Below are 24,961 nucleotides of genomic sequence, written 5' to 3'. Positions count from 1 at the left end.
TAAGATGTTAGATTTTCACGAAACTCTTCAGAGTTACCTCTCTTGATTTAAAATACAAAATGTCTGCGCCCATAAAACAAACCTGACAACATTTTATTTCAGAGGTCATAGCTGCTGCTAAGCGTTACCTAGAATATATTTAAGGCGACGAAAGCAGGGGAAACTTTCCTCCATAGCTCGATCAGACTATTTACCGCCCGGAGAGATATATGTCTTCCATGAATTAACAGGGCACGTACTCGGTACGGGTTATAGCGAAAACGGAACCGTGCCAAAACGGCCCCAGGCGAAAACGGAACCAAATTGGACAAAACGTAACTTGTGTTGGCTAAAACGGTACCAAAATCTGTGGACAAAACGGAACCTGCGTTGGCTAAAACGACACCGAAAATCGATGGCTAAAACGGCACCGAAATCAAAACCTATTTATCTCGCATTCCCAATGAGAAAACAATATATGCTATTTATAGGGGCCTACATGATTACTCATAGTTCATTTTTATGTGAATTAAATAAATGAAATTGTTTATATACATGAGTGTTGTTATTGTTGTGCTACATAGTAAGGGCCTTGATTAATGATGTCAAGCATCATCTTAGCACGTGCTCAAGCTAAAAATAACAGTTGTACTGAAGGCACTAATTTACTCTATTACCTTTTTAAACACAGCAACAACTAACAGATCTCGTGAAGGAAGTCAGACGTAATAAAGTAAAATGATGTTTATTTATTTACAAAACAAGCAATCGATTGTTATGTACTTAACCAAGCAAGCCCGGCAAGGCTGTGCAGTGAACATCTGCGACACTCTGACTAGAGGGAATTGGTGATGGGGATTAACAATTAGCAATACAGGTGTAATTCTATAACTTAAATGCTTGATAATCAACAGTCTACAGTAATAACAACTCAAAAGATTCGTTAAGTGTTAATTCCTATCGTAGCACAATCCACGGTTTCACATGTTGAATAATACGATTTTTACCGGCTTTATTCGGCAATAAACCTAAGTCATGATTTTTCATTTTTCTCTCTCTCTCTCTCTATTATGTGTGGTTCCGTTTTAGCCAATACAGTGAGGTGCCGTTATAGCCACAATCGGTTCCGTTTTCGCAAAAAAAAATGGTTCCGTTTTGGTAGTGGTTCAGTTTTAGCCTGATCCCCTCGGTACTGGGTTCATGGAACTTCATCTGTTCAGTGTTCTTATGCTGATAAGTGATAGTGATACAAAATATTTTTTTAGAAAATTATACTTTTTTTAAAAATTTGGTCCAGTGTGTAAATCCTGAATTTTTCGTGTGCCGCCTGAGGCGTAATTTGAGGCTCTGAACCGATCTTGGTGGTTAAGCCATCGGACATAAGGCCGATAGGTACTGGGATCGCAGCCCAGTACGGGCTCCCACCCAGAGCGAGTTTTAATGACTCGATGGGTAGGTGTAAGACCACTACACCCTCTTCGTTCTCACTAACCACTGACAGCTGACACAGTGTCCTAGACAGACATCCCAGATAACTGAGGTGTATGTCCAGGACAGCATGCTTGAATCTTAATTGGATAGAAGGACAAAAATAAGTGGAAATGAAAATGAAGCTCTGAAAATGTACCTTTTTTATGGAGTTTATAAATAAGTCAGAATCTATGAAAAACAAGCTACATAGATCAGAGTATTTCTTACCCTATGCATATTGTACTAATTTGTAGAGGTCTACATGTACATACATGGCTGTAATTATGATATCATTCAGATATTTTAAAAGAATGATTTTTAAAACTACATGTACCTGTAAAATTCCAATTGCAGTTCTCTGTATGTCATCTATAGAATGTACTGTAAATCAGCAAATGCCAGCAGGCATAAACTATTTATGAATTTAGTGAGACCATATAAAATACTAATATTTCATAACGCTAAATTTAACAAGACATAAAAGAAACATTTCTGCAATTGTTTCTGTTAGCACAGGGATTTATCCAGGATATTTAAACAGGGTCCCATGTCTGCTTTAATTAGGAAAATTGGAGCAAGTAAATCATACTTTGGACATGTTTTCAGGCGACTGAATGATGCAGTGCACCACTGCAGGGCTTCTTGAATTTTTATAAAATCCACTAGCCATGGGATCAGTGATTTACATTTACTAGCCACAATTAAAAATGCACTAGCCCTACTTTACTTAAAGTTAATATAATTTTACTAGATACTAGTAATAATCAAATATATTACCGTAGAACTTTAAAACACTAACATTGGGGGCTTGGGGTGTGGATGGGATATTCATATTTACAAAATAGACTTAACTGCAACATTTGACAAAAAAATTCACTAGCTGTTGGGCATGGTAGTAGTAGTTATTTACTAGCCCAACATTGAATATCACTAGCCATGGGAGTGGGGCTACCATAATCTAGAAGCCCTACACTGTTAAATTAATTTAATAGAACAGACATAATTAAATTATATAAATACTGAGATTTTTAGTACAGAAATGGGGAATTTCCAGTGCTAATATCTTTTGGGAAAGGTCCTATGTTTGGACCCACAGACTGTCTGGATTAATCCCTGTAGTATGCACATTACTGCAGTTTTTGACTAAATTTAAGTTACAAATGTGTAAGCTGCAAAACATCAATTGAAAATATATTATAAGTGTTCTTTCAGCCGATCTTACAACTTTTATTGTTTTCTTTTTTTAATGTCTTGATATGTATCTGTTTACATGTATATACATCCACTCATGAATTTGTTGTTATTTATTAGGTGTCACAATGATCAGTACTCGATGTCGATTATCTTTATATCCCTGGAAGAGGCACCACTTGCTACGACATTCACAACAGAAGTGTCTCCATACATCATTGAGACTGGAACACAAGTACTTCGTCACAACTCCAATCTTCTATGTTAATGCTGGTTGGTTTTATTATACTATACTGGTATCTTATTAATTGATATCTTATATTGAGTTTTAATATTATGTTTAAGTTAAATCATGTTTTAAATAATGCATATATGTAAATATAATATTAGTATATACTTTACGAGTACGAGTACATAGATAAAAATGATTAATGACCGAAGAATAGTTGAACTGGGGTGATTTTTATGAGTTTCGGTTATAGCATAAGTTCAGAGCTCGAAACGGCCTGTGGCCAGGTCGCCAAATGCGACCAATGTCCCGTTTGGGCGACTTAAATGTAAAAAGAATAATGGTGTTAGTCACCCAAATAATATTATATGGGCGATCTTCTTTAGAGCTATAATGTATGAGCCACTATTAATATTTGTATTACACATTAAAATCATGCTCGTGGTTCTCTTACTATAATTTGCCAACATCCATTATTATTTTTTGGTCCACCATATGTTTTGGCGAGTTTCGAGCCCTGTAAGTTACTAATTTTATTTTAATGTTTTCTTAATGTCGATCAGTTTAGTTTTAGTATTTTTGTTTGTGGTGTTTTAACAGCTCCTCACCTTGGCCATCTATACACAGCCGTCCTTGCAGACGCCTTGACCAGGTGGCAGAGACTTGTGGGTAATGAGACCCTGTTCTCGACTGGGACGGATGAACATGGACTAAAGGTACAGTACACCTGGGTCCAGTTTTACAAAGCGATTTTAGCGTTAAGATCACCTTCAGTACATAAGTACCATATTTACTTACGGTGAACCGGCCTTGGTGGCATCGTGGTTAAGCCATCGGACATAAGGCTGGTGGGTACTGGGTTCACAGCTCGGTACCGGCTCCCACCCAGAGCGGGTTTTAATGACTCAATGGGTAGGTGGTAATTTTACATTGTATTCTGGTCACAGTTACAAGCATGATGAACACTCTTTTAAATGATTGTTTTAAAAGGTTAATTTATGCACACAAGTATGCGAACACACAGGCACATCACATAACATGCACACATAAATCCTAACTATGTATTTGGATCAGTTGACAGAATATGATGACGGATAAAGCAAAGTCATATCCTGCTACTACCAGGATATGACTTTTGACATCACTCATGTGAAGTCGCACACATAGCTACATTACAAAATCGCTCATTTGATCTATAGGTCATCGTACAATGTGGCTGAAATAACAGAAATAATAGCTTTTCCCCTTAATTTTTATGGTCTGCAGGATAAAGATAATAACTAGTTAATGACGTCAGATATCTTCTTTATCCTGTTGTGGCCGGATGAGAAATACTGCTCAGCAAAGCCTCGCGGAATTTCCCATTCTTACCATCACAGGATAAAGCAGATATCCGATGTTATTAACTAGTTATTCTCTATATAAATGCTTTATTAAAATGAGTTTTTATTTCGTCTTCCAGGTTCAACAAGCTGCAAGCAAGAACAAGGTTGAACCACTTGAATACTGTAACCAAGTGTCTGCTCTCTTTAAGGTTTACAGCTTGGGTTGTTTTGAGACTAGCTTCTGTGTTTGTTTATTTTCTAATTTAAGAAATTACAATAATTTTATTACTAATTGTTGTTGGTTGATGTTATTTGATTTTTTAAAATTTTATTTCACTTCTATGAAATATGTAGATATTACTCCTTCATTGTTGGATATTGATAAGTTTATCTCCCTTCTTTGTGTCGTCTTCTGTACTTAGTTTGATCTGTCCCAGGTCAGGCCTCTGGCTATCCAGAAACGGGACCTGGGACAGACATGCCCGAAACCTTTGTAGTATATGAGCAAGCTAAAATTATACGCAACCGCAACTTAGTTTGATTGGTTGGGTTGATTTTGAGTTTGAGAATGATAAGTGTTTGAATTGAACAACTTTATCTGTATGTTCATGTTGATATTGAAGAGTACAATGCAATCTATTTGTGTTTTCTTTTCCTTGCAGAGATTATTTGAGAATGCCAACATTGGATATGATGATTATATTCGAACTACAGAGCCAAGACATAAGGAGTCTGTTCAGTGGTTTTGGGTTGGTTTGTTTGTTACACATTATTCTCTGACACTACTTCACTCAACATTGTTCATTCATTTCAACTTATTTTCGTGCTTATATCCAATTAAGGTTCAAGCACACTGTCCTTGGCACACACCTCAGCTATCTGGGCTGTCTGTCCAGGACAGTGGGTTAGTTGTTAGTTGGTTAAAGGTTAGTGAGAGAGAAGAGGGTGTAGTGGTCTTACACCTACCCATTGAGCCCTTAAGAACTCGCTCTGGGTTGGAGCCGGTACCGGGCTGTGAACCTTGTACTTGCCAGCCTATAGTCCAATGGCTTGACCACTGCACCACCGAGGCCAGTTCACTCAACATTAGGTCAGACAAGCAACCCGCAGGTTGTTTTATAAAGTTTTTAATTGCTGAACATCGGTACAGCGGTTGTTACCCAGCAACTCGGAGAACCATTAATACCGGCCTCGGTGGTGTGGTGTTTAAGTCATCAGATTTAAGGCTGGTAGGTGCTGGGTTCACATCCAGGTTCCGACTCCCATCCAGAGGTGTTAGGCCAAGACATTGACTTCTCTCTCATGAATAATTAACCTATAACTCACTGACCTGGACAGAAAGACATCTAGGGAGACACCACAGCATCGTAGAGGTCTAAAATTAATGAGCTACTCTCGATTCACTAATATCAAAACCTATATTAGCCCTCGGCCAGTTACCTTTCGACCGACCGTTCAAAATTGCGCCAAATTCCCTCAATCAAAATTGCACACCCTTTTCTCTTTGGCATTTAACTGCTCCATTCAAATTCCATAGCACCACCACCACCCCCACCCGCCTGCTACCGATTTGATCGGGCTGCTGGTGCTCCCTTGCACCTGCCAGTGAAGGCAGTGTCTCCTTTCCCCTCCTCCCACCTTTCCTGTCATTGACAGAGAAGCCGGCCACGGCCGGCTCTTGTGCCCATGACAGGCGTGCGCTACAACAGCTTGTTCTGAATGTGCATGTAAAACCCTATGACATGACATGACAAGAAAGACATCCCAGACAACTGAGGTGTGTGTGTGTGTGTGTCCAGGACAGCGTGCTTAAACCCAGAGCTTCTAGATTATAGTAGCCCCACTCCCATGGCTAGTGATATTCAATGTTGGGCTAGTAAATAACTACTATTGCCATGCCTGATGGCTAGTGAAAAAGAAAAGAAGTCAAATGTTGCAGTTAAATCGATTTTGTAAATATGAATATCCTGCCTGTACCCCAACCTTTCAATGTTAGTGCTTTTTAAGCTCTATCTCCTTCTTTAGGTGACATATTTGATTATTACTATTACTTAGTAAAATTGTATTAACTTTAAGTAAAGTAGGGCTAGTGAATTTTTAATCGTGGCTAGTGAATTTTTAAAATCACTGATCCCATGGTTAGTGGATTTTATAAACAATTCTAGAAGCCCTGTTAAACCTTGTTACAAGATCAACACAATGATAAGTTAATATAAATGAATGAAAGGACCCTTAGTAATTGTAGATCATCTAACGTTTTCACTAGGAATGGCAAAAGTGCCCTTCTAGGAGGTTAAAGGGACATTCCTGAGTTTGCTACAATTTTTAAGATGTTATCGACTAACAGAGACTTTTTAACGATTGTAATTACATATTAAATATATTTTTCTGCATAAAATATTAGCGGCTGCATATTAAACATGTTTCTGATCGTTCTAATATTTGTTTTAGGTTAAATTTTATTTCCTAATATATATTTTTTTCATACGTACGAAATTATTGAAGACAAAATCCAGTTTGGGCTTCTTACAAATATTAAGATGACCAGAAACACATCGAATATACAGACACTGATATTCTAAATAAGAAAATATATTTAAAATGTAAGTTTAATCGTAGAAATATTTTATTAGTCTGAAACATCTTAAGCCCTACAATGCAGCAAACTCAGGAATGTCCCTTTAAGGGTTTGAAATCTTTTAAAATTGGACTCTGTATTTCATGTATTTTGACTCATTTAAAGCAGCAGTTCTCTTACTATAATATACCTAAAAATTATACATATGTATCCGCTAATTTCCAAGATTTTAGGGTACGTAATCTTACCCTTCATACTCTCTGGCAGAGGGGACAGGACGAAGCTCAGTGGTACAGGCTCTCGCCTGATGCACGATTGATCTAGGATCAATACCCATCGGTGGGCCAATTGGGCTATTTCTCGTTCCAGCCAATGCTCCACAACTGGTGTAAAAAAGGCTGTGGTATGTACTATCCTGTCTGTGGGATGATGCATATAAAAGATCCCTTGCTGCTAATTGAAAAAGAGGAGCCCATGAAGTGGCAACAGTGGGTTTCCTCTTTCAATATCTATGTGATCCATAACCATATGTCTGATTCCGTATAACTGTAAATAAAATGGGTCGAAAGAAAGAAAGAAATGTTTTATTTAACGACGCACTCAACACATTTATGGCATCAGACATGGTTATGGACCACACAGATTTTGAGAGGAAACTCGCTGTCGCCACTACATGGGCTACTCTTTCCGATTAGCAGCAAGGGATCTTTTATTTGCGCTTCCCACAGGCAGGATAGCACAAACCATGGCCTTTGTTGAACCAGTTATGGATCACTGGTCGGTGCAAGTGGTTTACACCTACCCATTGAGCCTTGCGGAGCACTCACTCAAGGTTTGGAGTCGGTATCTGGATTAAAAATACCATGCCTCGACTGGGATCCGAACCCAGTACCTACCAGCCTGTAGACCGATGGCCTAACCACGACGCCACCGAGGCCGGTCGAGTGCATTGCTAAATAAAACCCTTCCTTCCTTCCTCTGGAAGGAACCTTGACTTTCACAAAAAAAGATATGCAATTAGAAGCTAAATATTACCTTTGTTGGTAGGAGAGGCTTGACGATGCGGGCTGTATTTACAAGGACCGATACGAAGGCTGGTATTGTGTGACAGATGAATGCTACTTGTCAGAAGACGAAGTCACAGACAGCACGGATGGAGAAGGAAATAAAATAAAGGTAATTATTACCTGTAACACAGTTTGATATGCATATAGTGAAGTTCTTAAGGAAACACACCACCATTTGTAGTGTCGTTATTTGCTGTAGCAACTTAATATAGTCTGGTTTAGGAAATAGTTCCTCTTTAAAAAAATACTTCAAAATTCTGATATGCTTTTTGAAATCTGTCTTTGATGATTACACGTAGGTTGACCTCTGTAGTATTTAAATAACTCATTGGTTTGAAGTAACTTGTTATATGTAGTACTAACTGATAACAACTGTACAAGTGCTATAGTCCCACTTGTACAGCAACACGAGGCAGTGGTCAGGCATAGGGGCCATTAATTGAACATTTTTGTGGTCGACCTATGTTGATTTTTTCCACGATACTTGTCCGTCGAGAGCACTCCCTAAAGTTAGTAGTCACATGACCCTCTCAATAGTGTTGTATTTTACACAGAATATAATCTGACATAGAAATTGTATTGAACTGCATGGAGTAATTAATGGCGGTGTGTAACCTTAAGTGTTAGTAAAAATAAAACTTTCCTTCACTGAGATTAATCCAACATTTTATAGTCAAGTTAATTTCAGATTATTCGTAAAATAAGGGAGGTAATTTAATATTGCCATTGAACTAAGGGAGATAATTTCAATCTACTAGTGACCTAAGGGAGATAACTTCAAATTTTCCACTGAACTAGGAAAAAGATATAATTTAAAACATCAACTATTGTATTAGGACAGTGTGTGTTGTTTTTGAAGGTTTCCATTGAGAGTAGGGATTTATTTCTTGTATTAGGACAGTGTGTGTTGTTTTTGAAGGTTTCCGTTGAGAGTAGGAATTTGTTTCTAGTATTAGGACAGTGTGTGTTGTTTTTGAAGGTTTCCATTGAGAGTAGGAATTTGTTTCTTGTGTTAGGACAGTGTGTGTTGTTTTTGAAGGTTTCCATTGAGAGTAGGAATTTGTTTCTAGTATTAGGACAGTGTGTGTTGTTTTTGAAGGTTTCCATTGAGAGTAGGAATTTGTTTCTAGTATTAGGACAGTGTGTGTTGTTTTTGAAGGTTTTCGTTGAGAGTAGGAATTTGTTTCTTGTGTTAGGACAGTGTGTGTTGTTTTTGAAGGTTTCCATTGAGAGTAGGAATTTGTTTCTTGTGTTAGGACAGTGTGTGTTGTTTTTGAAGGTTTCCATTGAGAGTAGGAATTTGTTTCTTGTGTTAGGACAGTGTGTGTTGTTTTTGAAGGTTTCCATTGAGAGTAGGGATTTGTTTCTAGTATTAGGACAGTGTGTGTTGTTTTTGAAGGTTTTCGTTGAGAGTGGGAATTTGTTTCTAGTATTAGGACAGTGTGTGTTGTTTTTGAAGGTTTCCATTGAGAGTAGGAATTTGTTTCTAGTATTAGGACAGTGTGTGTTGTTTTTGAAGGTTTCCGTTGAGAGTAGGGATTTGTTTCTAGTATTAGGACAGTGTGTGTTGTTTTTGAAGGTTTCCATTGAGAGTGGGAATTTGTTTCTAGTATTAGGACAGTTTGTGTTGTTTTTGAAGGTTTCCATTGAGAGTAGGAATTTGTTTCTAGTATTAGGACAGTGTGTGTTGTTTTTGAAGGTTTCCGTTGAGAGTAGGGATTTGTTTCTAGTATTAGGACAGTGTGTGTTGTTTTTGAAGGTTTCCGTTGAGAGTAGGGATTTGTTTCTAGTATTAGGACAGTGTGTGTTGTTTTTGAAGGTTTCCATTGAGAGTAGGAATTTGTTTCTTGTGTTAGGACAGTGTGTGTTGTTTTTGAAGGTTTCCATTGAGAGTAGGAATTTGTTTCTTGTGTTAGGACAGTGTGTGTTGTTTTTGAAGGTTTCCATTGAGAGTAGGGATTTGTTTCTAGTATTAGGACAGTGTGTGTTGTTTTTGAAGGTTTTCGTTGAGAGTGGGAATTTGTTTCTAGTATTAGGACAGTGTGTGTTGTTTTTGAAGGTTTCCATTGAGAGTAGGAATTTGTTTCTAGTATTAGGACAGTGTGTGTTGTTTTTGAAGGTTTTCGTTGAGAGTGGGAATTTGTTTCTAGTATTAGGACAGTGTGTGTTGTTTTTGAAGGTTTCCATTGAGAGTAGGGATTTATTTCTTGTATTAGGACAGTGTGTGTTGTTTTTGAAGGTTTCCATTGAGAGTGGGAATTTGTTTCTAGTATTAGGACAGTTTGTGTTGTTTTTGAAGGTTTCCATTGAGAGTAGGAATTTGTTTCTAGTATTAGGACAGTGTGTGTTGTTTTTGAAGGTTTCCGTTGAGAGTAGGGATTTGTTTCTAGTATTAGGACAGTGTGTGTTGTTTTTGAAGGTTTCCGTTGAGAGTAGGGATTTGTTTCTAGTATTAGGACAGTGTGTGTTGTTTTTGAAGGTTTCCATTGAGAGTAGGAATTTGTTTCTTGTGTTAGGACAGTGTGTGTTGTTTTTGAAGGTTTCCATTGAGAGTAGGAATTTGTTTCTTGTGTTAGGACAGTGTGTGTTGTTTTTGAAGGTTTCCATTGAGAGTAGGGATTTGTTTCTAGTATTAGGACAGTGTGTGTTGTTTTTGAAGGTTTTCGTTGAGAGTGGGAATTTGTTTCTAGTATTAGGACAGTGTGTGTTGTTTTTGAAGGTTTCCATTGAGAGTAGGAATTTGTTTCTAGTATTAGGACAGTGTGTGTTGTTTTTGAAGGTTTTCGTTGAGAGTGGGAATTTGTTTCTAGTATTAGGACAGTGTGTGTTGTTTTTGAAGGTTTCCATTGAGAGTAGGGATTTATTTCTTGTATTAGGACAGTGTGTGTTGTTTTTGAAGGTTTCCATTGAGAGTGGGAATTTGTTTCTAGTATTAGGACAGTTTGTGTTGTTTTTGAAGGTTTCCATTGAGAGTAGGAATTTGTTTCTAGTATTAGGACAGTGTGTGTTGTTTTTGAAGGTTTCCGTTGAGAGTAGGGATTTGTTTCTAGTATTAGGACAGTGTGTGTTGTTTTTGAAGGTTTCCGTTGAGAGTAGGGATTTGTTTCTAGTATTAGGACAGTGTGTGTTGTTTTTGAAGGTTTCCATTGAGAGTAGGAATTTGTTTCTTGTGTTAGGACAGTGTGTGTTGTTTTTGAAGGTTTCCATTGAGAGTAGGAATTTGTTTCTTGTGTTAGGACAGTGTGTGTTGTTTTTGAAGGTTTCCGTTGAGAGTGGGAATCCTGTGACGTGGATGACGGAAGACAACTACAAGTTCCGACTGTCCCAGTTTACGGACAGACTGTCAGCCTGGTTAGACTCTGGAGGTAATCAACATTTCTGGTACGAGAACCAAAAATAGTTTCTAGTTCAATCAGTCGTATAATTCTAGTATAATTATTAGTATAAAATTCACTGCATTTTATTTTTGTACTATGTCCAGGGTTTCTAGAATTGTAAAAAAAAATCCACTACCCATGGGATCAGTGATTTAAACATTTTACTAGCCAGGATTAAAAATTCTAGCCCTACTTTAAGTAAATACAATTTTACTAATAGGAATAATTGGATATGTCACCTAAAGAAGGAGATAGAGCTTAAAAACCCTTAGACTTGAGGGAAGGAAGGGTCAGGATATTCACATTTACAAAATATACTTATGTGCAACATTTGACACACTAAAAAATCATTGAATATCACTAGCCATGGTTGTGGGGCTACCATAATCTAGAAGCCCTGTTTGTCACTCTTCCCATCTGATATATATTTTGTCACAAGAAGCAATGCATGCAGTGTTACAACATACATATTACGTGACTTCATGAAGGAAGGAAGGAAATATTTTATTGAATGACGCACTCAACACATTTTATTTACGGATATATGACGTCAGACATAATATGGTTACGGACCACACAGATATTGAGAGAGGAAACCCACTGTCACCACTTCATGGGCTACTCTTTTTGATTAGCAGCAAGGGATCTTTTATATGAACCATCTCACAGACAGGGTAGTACATACCACTGCCTTTGATATACCAGTCGTGGAGCACTGGCTGGAAGGAGAAACAGCCCAATGGGCCCACCAATAGGGATCGATCCCAGACTGAATTCGCATCGAGCGAGTGCTTTACCACTGGGCTACATCCCGCCCCTGACTTCATGAACTACAGAATGACATAATCAAAAAGGTAGCCTACCTCTTACATGACGAGACCAATTAGCCAGTGAAAAGGTCACATTACTATCTAGTGTGCTAGTAGATATTTCTTTCTAGCACAGCATTCTGGCACCTTTCTACTGGTTGACTGAACTAGAAAAAACATTCTTGACCACTGAACTGACTTGGTCAGCTTTTTCATGGTGCTAGATAAATCTGTCTAGCATCCCGGTGCTGGATGATTTCTACATACGCGTGATGTCATAACTCATGCTTTACAATGACTGATGTCTTAACTCATGGTTTTCAGAATTCTGTTTGCCATTTCACATTGTATCATTGTTTTAAAATTATTTAAACAAATTAATATTTTCAACTTTATATTTATTGGTATGGGTAAGTTGTTACATTTTTATGTCGTTGCATAAGGTGGACTATATTTTTTCCGCATATGTGTTTGTAGATGAAATGTTTACGATTGGTTCTACAATTAACAAACAGTAGCTTACAGAATTAATGTTTTGTTACTGTAATTAATGGGCAAGAAAAAGAATCAATCACCGTGGTGAGGTATACATGTAGATAAGACAATTCCAATCCTCGGGACAAAATGTTTTTGTAAGGGTCTTGGTAAACCTCAGCCTACACAAGAAACATTTTGTCCCTCGGGTTGGAATTGCTGTTTCTACACTTCACAATGGTGATCGATTCTATTATTCTCACAGACTTAACCAGACATGGCTGATGATTAATTAATTAATTTTCTCTAGTGAGGTCATAAAAAAAACCCACACTTTGGTCAAAGAAGCAAATTAGGATGTTTTCTTTATAAATCAATTATGTTACAATATACACTATTTTATTTATTAAAACTAATTGCATTGAATTGTGTTTACTTCTGACCAGTGATTCACCCAAGCAAGTTTGAAGCGATGGTTCGGCGATGGGTTGAAGATCTACCGGAGTTGTCTGTGTCGCGACCCAGTGATCGTCTCCCTTGGGGGATTCCTGTTCCTGGAGATCCATCGCAGACTGTAAGTGACCTAACAGATACATGTATAGTTGAATTCCCCACAGTACAATGTATCACAGCTTGGAGATCTACCACAGACTGTAAGTGACCTAACAGATACATGTATAGTTGAATTCCCCACAGTACAATGTATCACAGCTTGGAGATCTACCACAGTCTGTAAGTGACCTAATAGTTTAACTCCCACAGTACAGTGTATCACAGCATGGAGATCTACCACAGACTACAAGTGACCCAACATTGTGGGTAAGTGACCTACCATTGACTGTTACAGTAAGTGACCTAACATTGACTGTAAATGACATAACATTGACTGTAAGTGACCTAACAGATTGACTATAAGTGACCCAGCAGATTGACTGTAAGTGACCTAACATTGACTAAGTGACCTAACATTAACTGTAATTGACCTAACATATCGACTATAAGTGACCTAACATAGTCACCTAACATTGACTGTAAGTGACCTGACATTGACTGTAAGTGACCTAACAGATTGACTGTAAATGACCTAACAGATTGACTGTAAGTGACCCAACAGATTGACTGTAAGTGACATAACAGATTGACTGTAAGTGACCTGACATTGATTGTAAGTGACCCAACAGATTGACTGTAAGTGACCTGACATTGATTGTAAGTGACCCAACAGATTGACTGTATGTGACCTGACATTGACTGTAAGTGACCCAACATATTGACTGTAAGTGACCTGACAATCACTGTAAGTGACGCAACAGACTGACTGTAAGTGACATAACAGATTGACTGTAAATGACGCAACAGATTGACTGTAAGTGACCTGACATTGACTGTAAGTGACCCAACAGATTGACTGTAAGTGACCTGACATTGACTGTAAGTGACCCAACATATTGACTGTAAGTGACCTGACAATCACTGTAAGTGACGCAACAGACTGACTGTAAGTGACATAACAGATTGACTGTAAATGACGCAACAGATTGACTGTAAGTGACCTGACATTGACTGTAAGTGACCCAACAGATTGACTGTAAGTGACCTGACTTTGATTGTAAGTGACCCAACATATTGACTGTAAGTGACCTGACATTGATTGTAAGTGACCCAACAGACTGACTGTAAGTGACATAACAGATTGACTGTAAATGACGCAACAGATTGACTGTAAATGACCTGACATTGACTGTAAGTGACCCAACAGATTGACTGTAAGTGACCTGACATTGATTGTAAGTGACCCAACAGATTGACTGTAAGTGACCTGACATTGACTGTAAGTGACCCAACATATTGACTGTAAGTGACCTGACATTGACTGTAAGTGACCCAACAGACTGACTGTAAGTGACATAACAGATTGACTGTAAATGACGCAACAGCTTGACTGTAAGTGACCTGACATTGACTGTAAGTGACCCAACAGATTGACTGTAAGTGATTCAACAAATTGACTGTAAGTGATTCAACAAATTGACTGTAAGTGACCCAACAGCAGCACAATCTATCCCAGATTTTGTTTCTTATCTTAAACAGACTTCAAAACAAGATTAGATTCTTGTAACTCATGTGTACACTATAGTACACTATACAAATTAATTTATGAGATTTACACTTCACATTATTTGTACTGTTAAATCCCTTGACAGACATTCTGATGCATGATGGTCAATATCAGTGGTACCAAAAAATAAATAATAATCGGGAACAACTAATTTGTATGAAAACAAAACAAGCCTATTGTGAACAAAATACTGTTTGTTGAGAACGTAGTACCACTCTTGACTTCATGGACATGTGGTAACATCCTGGTGACCTGACAAACTGTTCACAACTTATTTTGATGTCCAACTTATCTCTCCTCATTACTATCTATCCCAGAATTCCTTTCTCAGCTTCCTTCTCCTTATAGCCTCTTTATGTTAGATACTAAATAGCCGTAGCTTAAAACATTTTGAGATGTCATTAAACAAAGATTATTTTTCTTTGCAGTCATCATAATATTGTCAGCATATTTGTTTTAGATTTACGTTTGGCTGGATGCTCTAGTAAACTATTTGACTGTAGCCGGCTTCCCTGGCAAGATAACTAACTGGCCACCCGACTGTCAAATTATCGGAAAAGATATTTTGAGGTGAGCAGTATTTATGAACTTCCTAAGACGTTCAGTAAATATGAAATTCTGTATCTGCGTAAACCACTTAGTAGTCATTTATAAAATTGACTTCTCCAATAACTTTGGTGGGAAGTCACCATTATATATAGCTTTGAGACAGTCTTTATGTCAAGTATATTTTATAACTATATATTAGTTGATATTTTATTTTTATACAAAATTTCAAATGAATGTCATTTGCTAGAGAATAGAATCTGTAAATTGTTGTGTTGTAATTTCAGATTTCACGCAGTTTACTGGCCGGCGTTTCTGATGGCTGCGGGGATGGATCCGCCCAAACGGCTGCTTGTTCATTCCCACTGGATGGTCGACGGTTTCAAGGTAAGTCGTGGAAAATGAAAATCTGTCTGATGATTAATACTTTGCTGTTTGGTTTTCAAATTAATTCAAAAAAACAATTTATATCATTGTTCATGAGGAGATTTGTGATATCAGACATACTGGACAAGGCAACAACATTTGCCAATTTGTTGGAAACTGATGTCCCCACTAAAAAAATTATTTCAAAGAGACATTCCTGGGTTTGCTGCATTGTAAGATGTTTCCTACTAATAAAAATTTTCTACGATTAAATTTACATATTAAATATATTTTCTTGTTTAAAATATCAGTATTTGTATATTCAAGGTGTTTCTGGTCATCTTAATATTTCAAAGAAGCCCAAACTGGATTTTGTAAATATTTTAGGAACTAAAATGAAATCTAACCTAGTACAAATATTAGAACGATCAGAAACACATTTAATATACAGCCACTAATATACCTGTAGTATGCAGAAAAATATATTTTATATGTAATTACAGTCGTTAAAAAGTCTTTTAGTCGATAACATCTTAAAAAGTGCAGCAAACTCCAGTATGTCTCTCTAACAATTTTGACTGGCCTCGGTGGCGTCGTGGCAGGCCATCGGTCTACAAGCTGGTAGGTACTGGGTTCGGATCCCAGTCGAGGGATGGGATTTTTTAATCCAGATACCGACTCCAAACCCTGAGTGAGTGCTCCGCAAGGCTCAATGGGTAGGTGTAAACCACTTGCACCGACCAGTGATCCATAACTGGTTCAACAAAGGCCATGGTTTGTGCTATCCTGCCTGTGGGAAGCGCAAATAAAAGATCCCTTGCTGCCTGTCGTAAAAGAGTAGCCTATGTGGCGACAGCGGGTTTCCTCTGAAAAAATCTGTGTGGTGCTTAACCATATTATGTCTGATGCCATATAACCGTAAATAAAATGTGTTGAGTGTGTCGTTAAATAAAACACTTCTTTCTTTAACAATTTGTTTACAATATTCATTAAAGTGTTCTTTTCAGTGAGTTGGTCCACGTGCCCTTTTTCCTTTAGTCTCCTCCATAAAGTGGGTTCTCATTATGCGATTAGTCGCACCGACTTGTGATATGCAATATGTCTTAGCGACTGTAAACGTATGTGCATAAGACTATAATGTCATTCCGACTTAGAAGTTCTCACTGTACAATTCAATCATGTGGGACACGCAGAGCTAGCTCTGGGTTAACGCAAAGTTTCATCAAATTATCTATTAAACTTCAAAAATGGCAGAAAACCAGTTATTTTGTAATAAAATGTAGTAAAATTATTTTGTCAACTTGAAATAAAATTTGCCAATTGTTTTTAAAATTTGCAACTGACAAATTTGGCGACTACTAGAACTAGCCCTGGACAAGACTAATCGCATAATGAGAACGCTCTTTGAAATATACTCTTCAAAAGAAGAAACGCAAAACCACATTGTCGTAACATTTGGAGAATTGATTTAATTATTGAATGGAGAGTCCGATAATTACCAAATGTTGCAGGATTGTTCACAATTCACTCTAGTCCATTGTGAGTAAGTGATAGGACACACCACCAAGGTCAAGGTCATCTGGAGTCAATACCGGGTGTGGCCTCCGCGTGTGTTAACAACTGCCTGGCACCGCCTGCCCATTGAAGCAACCAGAGTACGGATGACGTCCCGGGGGATGGTGGCCCACTCGGCCTGCAAGGCTGCTGCCAGCTCGGGCAGGGTCTGGGGCTGTGGTTGTCGCTGTCGGAGGCGTCGGTCCAACTCGTCCCATAGATGCTCAATTGGGTTCAAATCCGGTGATATCGATGCCCAAGGAAGGACATTAATGTTGTTGTTCTGTAGGAAAGCCGTTGTGAGACGTGCTGTGTGAGGCCTGGCGTTGTCATGTTGGAACACTGCGTTGGCGTTGGCCATAACTGGAACGATGTGTGGCCGGAGGATCTGGTCAATGTAGCCCTGTGCATTCAGGTTGCCCTGCACGTGGACCAGGTCAGTTCTGCCAGTGTGTGAGATGGCTGCCCACACCATGACACTACCCCCGCCGAATCTGTCCACTTCCTACACGCAGTTTGCCGCATAACGTTCACCACGACGCCTATACACGCGACATCTTCCATCATGACGTCGGAGCAGAAATCGGGACTCGTCACTGAACCACACCTGTCTCCATCGCAGTTGAGGCCATTGTCGATGAATCTGGCACCACTGCAGTCGGAGTCGACGGTGTTGTGGTGTTAAGATGACACCTCGAACTGGACGTCTGGCACGAATTCCTACCTCACGTAGGCGGTTCCGTACGGTCTGGTCGGATATCCTGCGCAAACCTGGTATTGCTGCGGCTGTGGAGGTGGCAGTAGTCAATCGTTCCCGAAGGTGGCGTACCCGGATGTAGCGGTCCTGCCCGGGGTAGTGACCCGTGGTCGACCGGATCTAGGGAGGTCACGTGTTGATCCATGTTGCTGGTAACGGTCCCACAGTCTGGAGATGGTGCTTGGGGACACATGGAATGCCCTGGCAACGGCCGTTCTGGATTCGCCTGCGTCTAGTCGGCCGATGGCATTGTTTCTCTGCGGTTCACTGAGACGTGGCATGTCCTGGATTGTCAACTGTCGGCCAGATACAGAGGCCAGGCAAGCGAACACCCTGCACTTTTATACTGTCGGTGTTCATGTTGCACGTGCAGACAACGCACGTGCAGTGGTGACATGGTTTGCACGTGGCTGCGTTTTTGCGAATATTCACATTTTGGAACTTTATTGTACAGTAGCTGCGTTTTATCGAATGTAACCGTGGGAATGTGTTTGGGACATGCAATGACCTTATATTCACAAAGCATGAACTGGTAGGAAACATAAAATCGGAGTTATAACCCATTTGTACCCTTTTGCGTTTCTTTTTTTGAAGAGTACCGGTATATTTCCTGGATCTGCCCTTGTTTGTCGATGAGTTTTCTCAACATCTTGATGGTGCCTGTTAATGTTGAAATCGTTCTGTGTGATTTATTTCAGATGTCCAAGAGCAGGAGGAACGTGGTCGACCCGGTTAAACAAATGTCGACGTTGTCAGCTGACGGGCTGAGATATTTCTTAATGAAGGAAGGCGTCCCACACTCTGACGGAAGTAAGCATAGGAAAACATTTCAGTGTTACTAACCTTTGTTTGAAACTACATATCTTGAGTCCCGAGTGTCGTCAATGTGAACGATTTAATGAATTATGAAATTTGTACAGCTGTGTTCACACTCACATAAGTTAAACTGGTTTAACTATAATGGTTTAGCTAAAACACTTTTTGGTTGGAAATGACGAGCGTTCACATGTGTAACAGCTAAATTGGTACATGGTGGAAGTGTAGTTCTCCACACTTGTGCAAGACATCAAAACAACTGTGGACTACAAGTCTGTTAGGTCGTGTTTGACTACTTGCAGACTTGATGTGTCATGTTTGATTACTTGTATACTATATGTGTAATGTTTGACTACATGTGTTGTGTTTGACTTGATGCATCATGTTTGACTACTTGCAGACTTCATACATCATGTTTGACTACTTGCAGACTTGACGTGTCATGTTTGACTACTTGCAGACTTGACGTGTCATATTTGACTACTTGCAAACTTCATGCATCATGTTTGACTAATTGCAGACTTCATGCATAATTTTTTACTACATGCATCATGTTTGACTTGATACAACGTGTTTGTCTACTTGCAGACTGATGTGTCAAGTTTGATTATTTGCAGACTACATGAGTCATGTTTGACTATTGCAGACTACATGAGTCATGTTTGACTATTACAGACTACATGAGTCATGTTTGACTATTGCAGACTACATGCGTCATGTTTGACTATTACAGACTAGATGAGTCATGTTTGACTATTGCAGACTACATGAGTCATGTTTGACTATTACAGACTACATGAGTCATGTTTGACTATTGCAGACTGCATGCATCATGTTTGACTACTTGCAGACTACATGCGTTATGTTTGACTATTGCAGACTACATGAGTCATGTTTGACTATTGCAGACTACATGAGTCATGTTTGACTATTGCAGACTACATGAGTCATGTTTGACTATTGCAGACTACAGTGACGCGAAGGCCGTGGAGTGTGTGAACAGCGACCTCGTCAACACCCTCGGCAATTTGCTAAGTCGGTGCACGTCGGCGGCCATCAACCCGAGACAGGTGTTCACCGAGCCCAGCAGTCGGTCCCTGGTCCAAGATCTCTCACGAGACGAGCAGGCGGCATTCAGTCAACTCAACGACCTGCCAGGTCAGTAGAGCTATAACGATACGGGAGGTCACAATACGATACATATCCCAGTACTTGGGGCACAATACGATACGTATCCCAATTCTTGGGGCACAATACGATACATATCCCAGTACAATACATATCCCAATACTTGGGGCACAATACGATACGTATCCCAATACTTGGGGCACAATACGATACGTATCCCAATACTTGGGGCACAATATGATACATATCCCAATACTTGGGGCACAATACGATACGTATCCCAATACTTGGGTCACAATACCATACGTATCCCAATACTAGGGTCACAATACCATACGTATCCCAATACTTGGGTCACAATACGATACGTATCCCAATACTTGGGGCACAATACGATACATATCCCAATACTTGGGGCACAATACGATACATATCCCAATACTTGGGGCACAATACCATACGTATCCCAATACTTGGGTCGCAATACGATACGTATCCCAATACTTGGGTAGCAATATGATACGTATCTCAATACTTGGGTCACAATACCATACGTATCTCAATACTTGGGTCACAATACCATACGTATCCCAATACTAGGGTCACAATACGATACGTATCCCAATACTTGGGTCACAATACGATACGTATCCCAATACTTGGGGCACAATACGATACGGATCCCAATACTTGGGGCACAATACGATACGTATCCCAATACTTGGGGCACAATACCATACGTATCCCAATACTTGGGTCGCAATACGATACGTATCCCAATACTTGGGTAGCAATATGATACGTATCTCAATACTTGGGTCACAATACCATACGTATCTCAATACTTGGGTCACAATACCATACGTATCTCAATACTTGGGTCACAATACCATACGTATCTCAATACTTGGGTCACAATACGATACGTATCCCAATACTTAACTTTTCATATCAATCATCAATAATTAAGCTGTTTACTTCATGCTTATGAAACATGATAACCTAATGCTTGGGAATTCCAGCAACTGAACGTCGAAATTACATTTTCATTGATCAGATCAGGTCTAGCTCTGGCACTCACCAAGTTCGCCAACTGCTAATTTTGAAAGCAGTCAGCGAATTTTATTTTAATTTGGTGAAATAATTTCAGGTAATAATTGAATTTTGTTTAATAAAATAACTGTCAATTTGTGCAATTTTTGAAGTTTAATAAATAATTAGCGATATGTTTTGCTCACCCAAAGCTAGCTCTGGATCTACTCTGCATGTTCGTAAGTTTGTAAATTCTGCTTCAACCTTTTTTACCAAAAATTATTAAAACATGAATGTAGTGTATTGTATCACGATACAGCTGTCCTGAATCGATATATCGTATCGTGGCTCTCGTATTGTGATATGATACTGTATCGCCATATCGTTACAGCTCTGCAGGTTAGACACCTACTATACATGTATTATAGAGACTCTTTCATAACCAATATTTACATCAATCCAGCGATCAGATTAATTAAAAACACATCACAAGACTTTGATTTGATCTTTGTATTATTATTGGCTACACCATGCTGAATATTTCAAATCACATAATATGTTGTGAGACGATATTTTACTACTAATTGACATAATATTACCTAAACAGTTACAGTAATGAAAGGAATGTTATTTTATGTTATTTTTGTACATAACCTGACCTCTGACCTCTGACCTATGATACTTTTTCCACTAGTCCAATGGACTGAACTGAACATACTACCAGATAATCAAATAATTAATATTTTGTATTGAGGTGTTTTTTTTTAAATTTGTAAACAATGGCTCAGTATTTGTTTCTTTTTCTTTTTTAAACTAGCTATTTGGCATATTTTAAATTAGTGTTTGGTCAAGTAGAGAATGAGAGAGAAAGGGGGAGAGAAAGAAAGGTTGGGAGGAATGAAGGCAGAGAGAGAGTGAGAGAGTGAGACCTGCTGTTACCGCATAGGCTACTGTACCAAAATAAGCAGCTATAGTTCTTTTATTTTACAGTAGGGAGAACATATGTGACACCCCATGTAGCTGTGATTTAAACGTACCATTTATTAGACACATGGCTTCTAGATTATGGTAGCCCCACTCCCATGGCTAGTGGTATTCAATGTTGGGCTAGTAAATAACTACTATTGCCATGCCTGACAGCTAGTCCAAAAAAAGTCAAATGTTGCAATTAAGTCTATTTTGTAAATGTTAATTTTTTAAGCTCTATCTCCCTCTTTAAGTGACATATTTGTATTAACTTAAATTAAAGTAGGGCTAGTGAATTTTTAAAATCACTTATCCCACGGCTAGTGGATTTTATAAAAATTCGAGACACCATACATACATGATTTATAATGGGCTGAGGTGTCGTTAAACAAACATTCTTTGTCAATCTGTTAAAGGGACATTCCTGTGTTTGCTGCAATTATTAAGATGTTATCGACTAACAGAGACTTTTTAACGATTGTAATTACATATCAAATATATTTTTCTACATAAAATAGTAGTGGCTGTATGTTAAACGTGATTCTGATCGTTCTAATATTTGCACTAGGTTAAATTTTATTTTATTTCCTAAAATATATTTTTTCGTACGTACAAAATTATTTGAAGACAAAATCCGGTTTGGGCTTCTTACAAATATTAAGACGACTAGAAACACATTGTATATAGTTATACAGACACTAATATTCTAAACAAGAAAATATATTTAATATGTAAGTTTAATCATAGAAATATTTTATTAGTCGGAAACATCTTACAATGCAGCAAACTCAGGAATGTCCCTTTAAGTGACCTGATCCAAGTAATAAAATATTGTTTGATGTGTGTAAATAAATAACACTCTAAAAAATCCAACTATACTGTTATAGACATTACTGCCCTAACAGGACCTTGCTAATTTTTTATTAAAGGTGTATTATACCTTACTGAATATATTTGTGAAAAATAGTTGCTACGGAAACCTTCATTTCCTTGTGTCTGCTTTGTTTTTAGATATAGTTGCGGAGCACTACGAAAATGTCTCCATCTACAAATCTCTGGATGCCATCATGCGACAGTTGAATTCAGCCAACGCCTTAATGCAGCATCACCAACCCTGGCAGCTTGCCAAGTCGAACAGCGCATCGTCACGGCAACACCTGGACACTGTGGTTCACGTTGCCATGGAGACTCTGAGGAGATGTGGAATACTCCTACAACCGGTCACTCCTGGTGTGTCGGACAAGCTGTTATCGAGACTCGGCATCTCGCCAGATAGCAGACGGCTGGTGAATGCCAAGAGTGCGTGGCCGTGTGAATCAGACTTGGGACCTACTACTTCAGTGCTGCTAAAGAGAATTGATAGACAAAGATAACCTATGGCTAATAGAGAATAGGCATCAGAAAGATTCCATGAGCTGGGGGTGGTTGTGGTGGTAGTACGGGAGCCAGGTCGATTTATCTATGTCGGAGAGTCAGGAAGGTTTGAACATTGATTCTTATGTAAAAATATGTGTACGGTAAATTACCACTAGCGGAGAATAGGCACCAGAAAGATTCCATGAGCTGGGGGTGGTAGTATGGGAGCCAGGTCGATTTATCTATGTCGGAGAGTCAGGAAGGTTTGAACATTGATTCTTAAGTAAAAAATATGTGTAGGTTACCGCTAGTGGAGAATAGGCACCAGAAAGATTCCATGAACTGCGGGTGGTTAGGATGGTAGTACAGGAGCCAAGTTGATTTATCTATGTTTGAGAGTCAGGAAGGTTTGAACATTGATTCTTTAAAAATATATGTAGATTACCACTAGCAGAGAAGATTCCATGAAATGGGGGTGGTTGGGATGGATGGGGAGATGCAGGTATTAAAGTTTGTTTTGTTTAACGACACTACTAGAGCACATCGGCTATTGTATGTCAAACATTTGGTAATTTTTTACATGTTGTCTTAGAAAGGAAACCCGCTTCATTTTTCCATCAGTATCAAGGGGCCTTTTATATGCACCATCCCACAGGCAGGACAGCACATACCACGACCTTTAATATATTAGTCGTGGTGCACTGGCTGGAACGTGAACATATGGCTAGTGAAGAATAGGCATCAGAAGATTTTATCAACTGGGTTTTTTTTCCCAGCTGTTATTTCACCTTCTCGCAAACTATAAGTCATGGATCATTCAAACTTGGTTTCTAGAACAGTAAATAAAAATATCTAATTTAAAACAAAAATGTATTCCCCTACTGGTCCAACTGGAGGGATTTATAGGTTTCATCTTCGTCCTTCTGTCTGTCTGTGTGTCCTTCCGTCCATCTGTCCCACATATAGTTTTCCTGATGTTTATTTTTTAGAATGGGATGAGATATTCAGCTCTTACAGATCAAGTTTGACTGTCATGAAGATTTGCCCATTTATGACAGAGTTATGGCCCTTGAACTTAGGAGATTTAAAAATGAGTTTTTCTCACTTTTATTCTGAAGCGTCTGAAGATATTGAGATGAAATTTAGTTTATTTCTTTATCATGTACTGTTACAGATCAAGTTTATCTTTCATGGTGATTTACCCACTTTTCACAAAGGTATGCAGACCTTGACCTTAACTTTTTTCAGTGGTAGCCCACTGGGCTTCCAGGTTATGAAATCTGGTAGCCCTCAATAAATTTGGTAGTCCATAATTTTAATAAACTTTTAAAAAAGGAGACAAAAAAGCAAAATAATTTATTTTTATTTAAATGTTGTTTTAGGATGTTTTTTTTGGGGGGGTATTTAAGCATCTTGTTGATTACAGAGTAACTGGAGGTGCAAAAAAAATCTAGTAGCCTGGCGGACTACCAGGTATAAACATCTGGTAGCCCAAGTGAGAAATTGGTAGTCAAAATACCCTGGGCTACTGCTAAGGTCGAGCCCTGGGTATGTCCCTTGAATTTAGGAGATAGAAAAGTTGTGTCCAGTAGGATAGATAGATAGATAAGTAGTTTAACGTGCCCATATACCACTAAGGTTTCGAACACACCCATCCTGAGACCGACCTCCGATAAGATCGGTGGCCTGACTCGGGATGGGGGGGGGGGGGGGGGGGGGGGGTAGAGTTGAAAATGGGCAGAATTTTCGAAAATAGCAATTAGTAAAAAAAAGTTAATAGAATTTAAAACAAAATTAAATAAAAAGTTACAAGCCAAAAATA

General features: G+C 38.6%; 1 protein-coding gene across 1 annotated transcript; it reads left to right on the top strand.

Annotated features, from left to right (window-relative positions):
- The first annotated feature begins 72 nt into the window (after positions 1–72).
- On the top strand, positions 73–24,794 carry LOC121367574 (methionine--tRNA ligase, mitochondrial-like). The gene is made up of 13 exons (XM_041491844.1): positions 73–242; positions 2,761–2,913; positions 3,470–3,585; positions 4,332–4,403; positions 4,857–4,943; positions 7,820–7,948; positions 11,099–11,204; positions 12,946–13,073; positions 15,079–15,188; positions 15,452–15,551; positions 18,540–18,651; positions 19,624–19,815; positions 22,795–24,794. Exons 2-13 carry the CDS (start codon positions 2,769–2,771, stop codon positions 23,154–23,156), a joined length of 1,659 nt encoding a protein of 552 aa, XP_041347778.1. The 5' UTR covers positions 73–242; positions 2,761–2,768; the 3' UTR covers positions 23,157–24,794.
- The last annotated feature ends 167 nt before the right edge of the window (positions 24,795–24,961 follow it).

This window comes from Gigantopelta aegis, chromosome 1, assembly GCF_016097555.1.
Source record: "Gigantopelta aegis isolate Gae_Host chromosome 1, Gae_host_genome, whole genome shotgun sequence".
Taxonomy (NCBI): domain Eukaryota; kingdom Metazoa; phylum Mollusca; class Gastropoda; order Neomphalida; family Peltospiridae; genus Gigantopelta; species Gigantopelta aegis.
Note: the sequence above shows the minus strand (reverse complement) of the source record. Positions and strands in the feature narration are given on the sequence as shown.

Excerpts from the sequence above, each read along its gene's own strand:
- LOC121367574 (XM_041491844.1), top strand. The coding sequence starts at position 2,769 with ATGATCAGTACTCGATGTCGATTATCTTTATATCCCTGGAAGAGGCAC. Across the intron at positions 4,404-4,856 it reads AAGTGTCTGCTCTCTTTAAG|AGATTATTTGAGAATGCCAA; the intron begins GTTTACAGCTTG and ends TTTTCCTTGCAG. Across the intron at positions 18,652-19,623 it reads CGTCCCACACTCTGACGGAA|ACTACAGTGACGCGAAGGCC; the intron begins GTAAGCATAGGA and ends TGACTATTGCAG.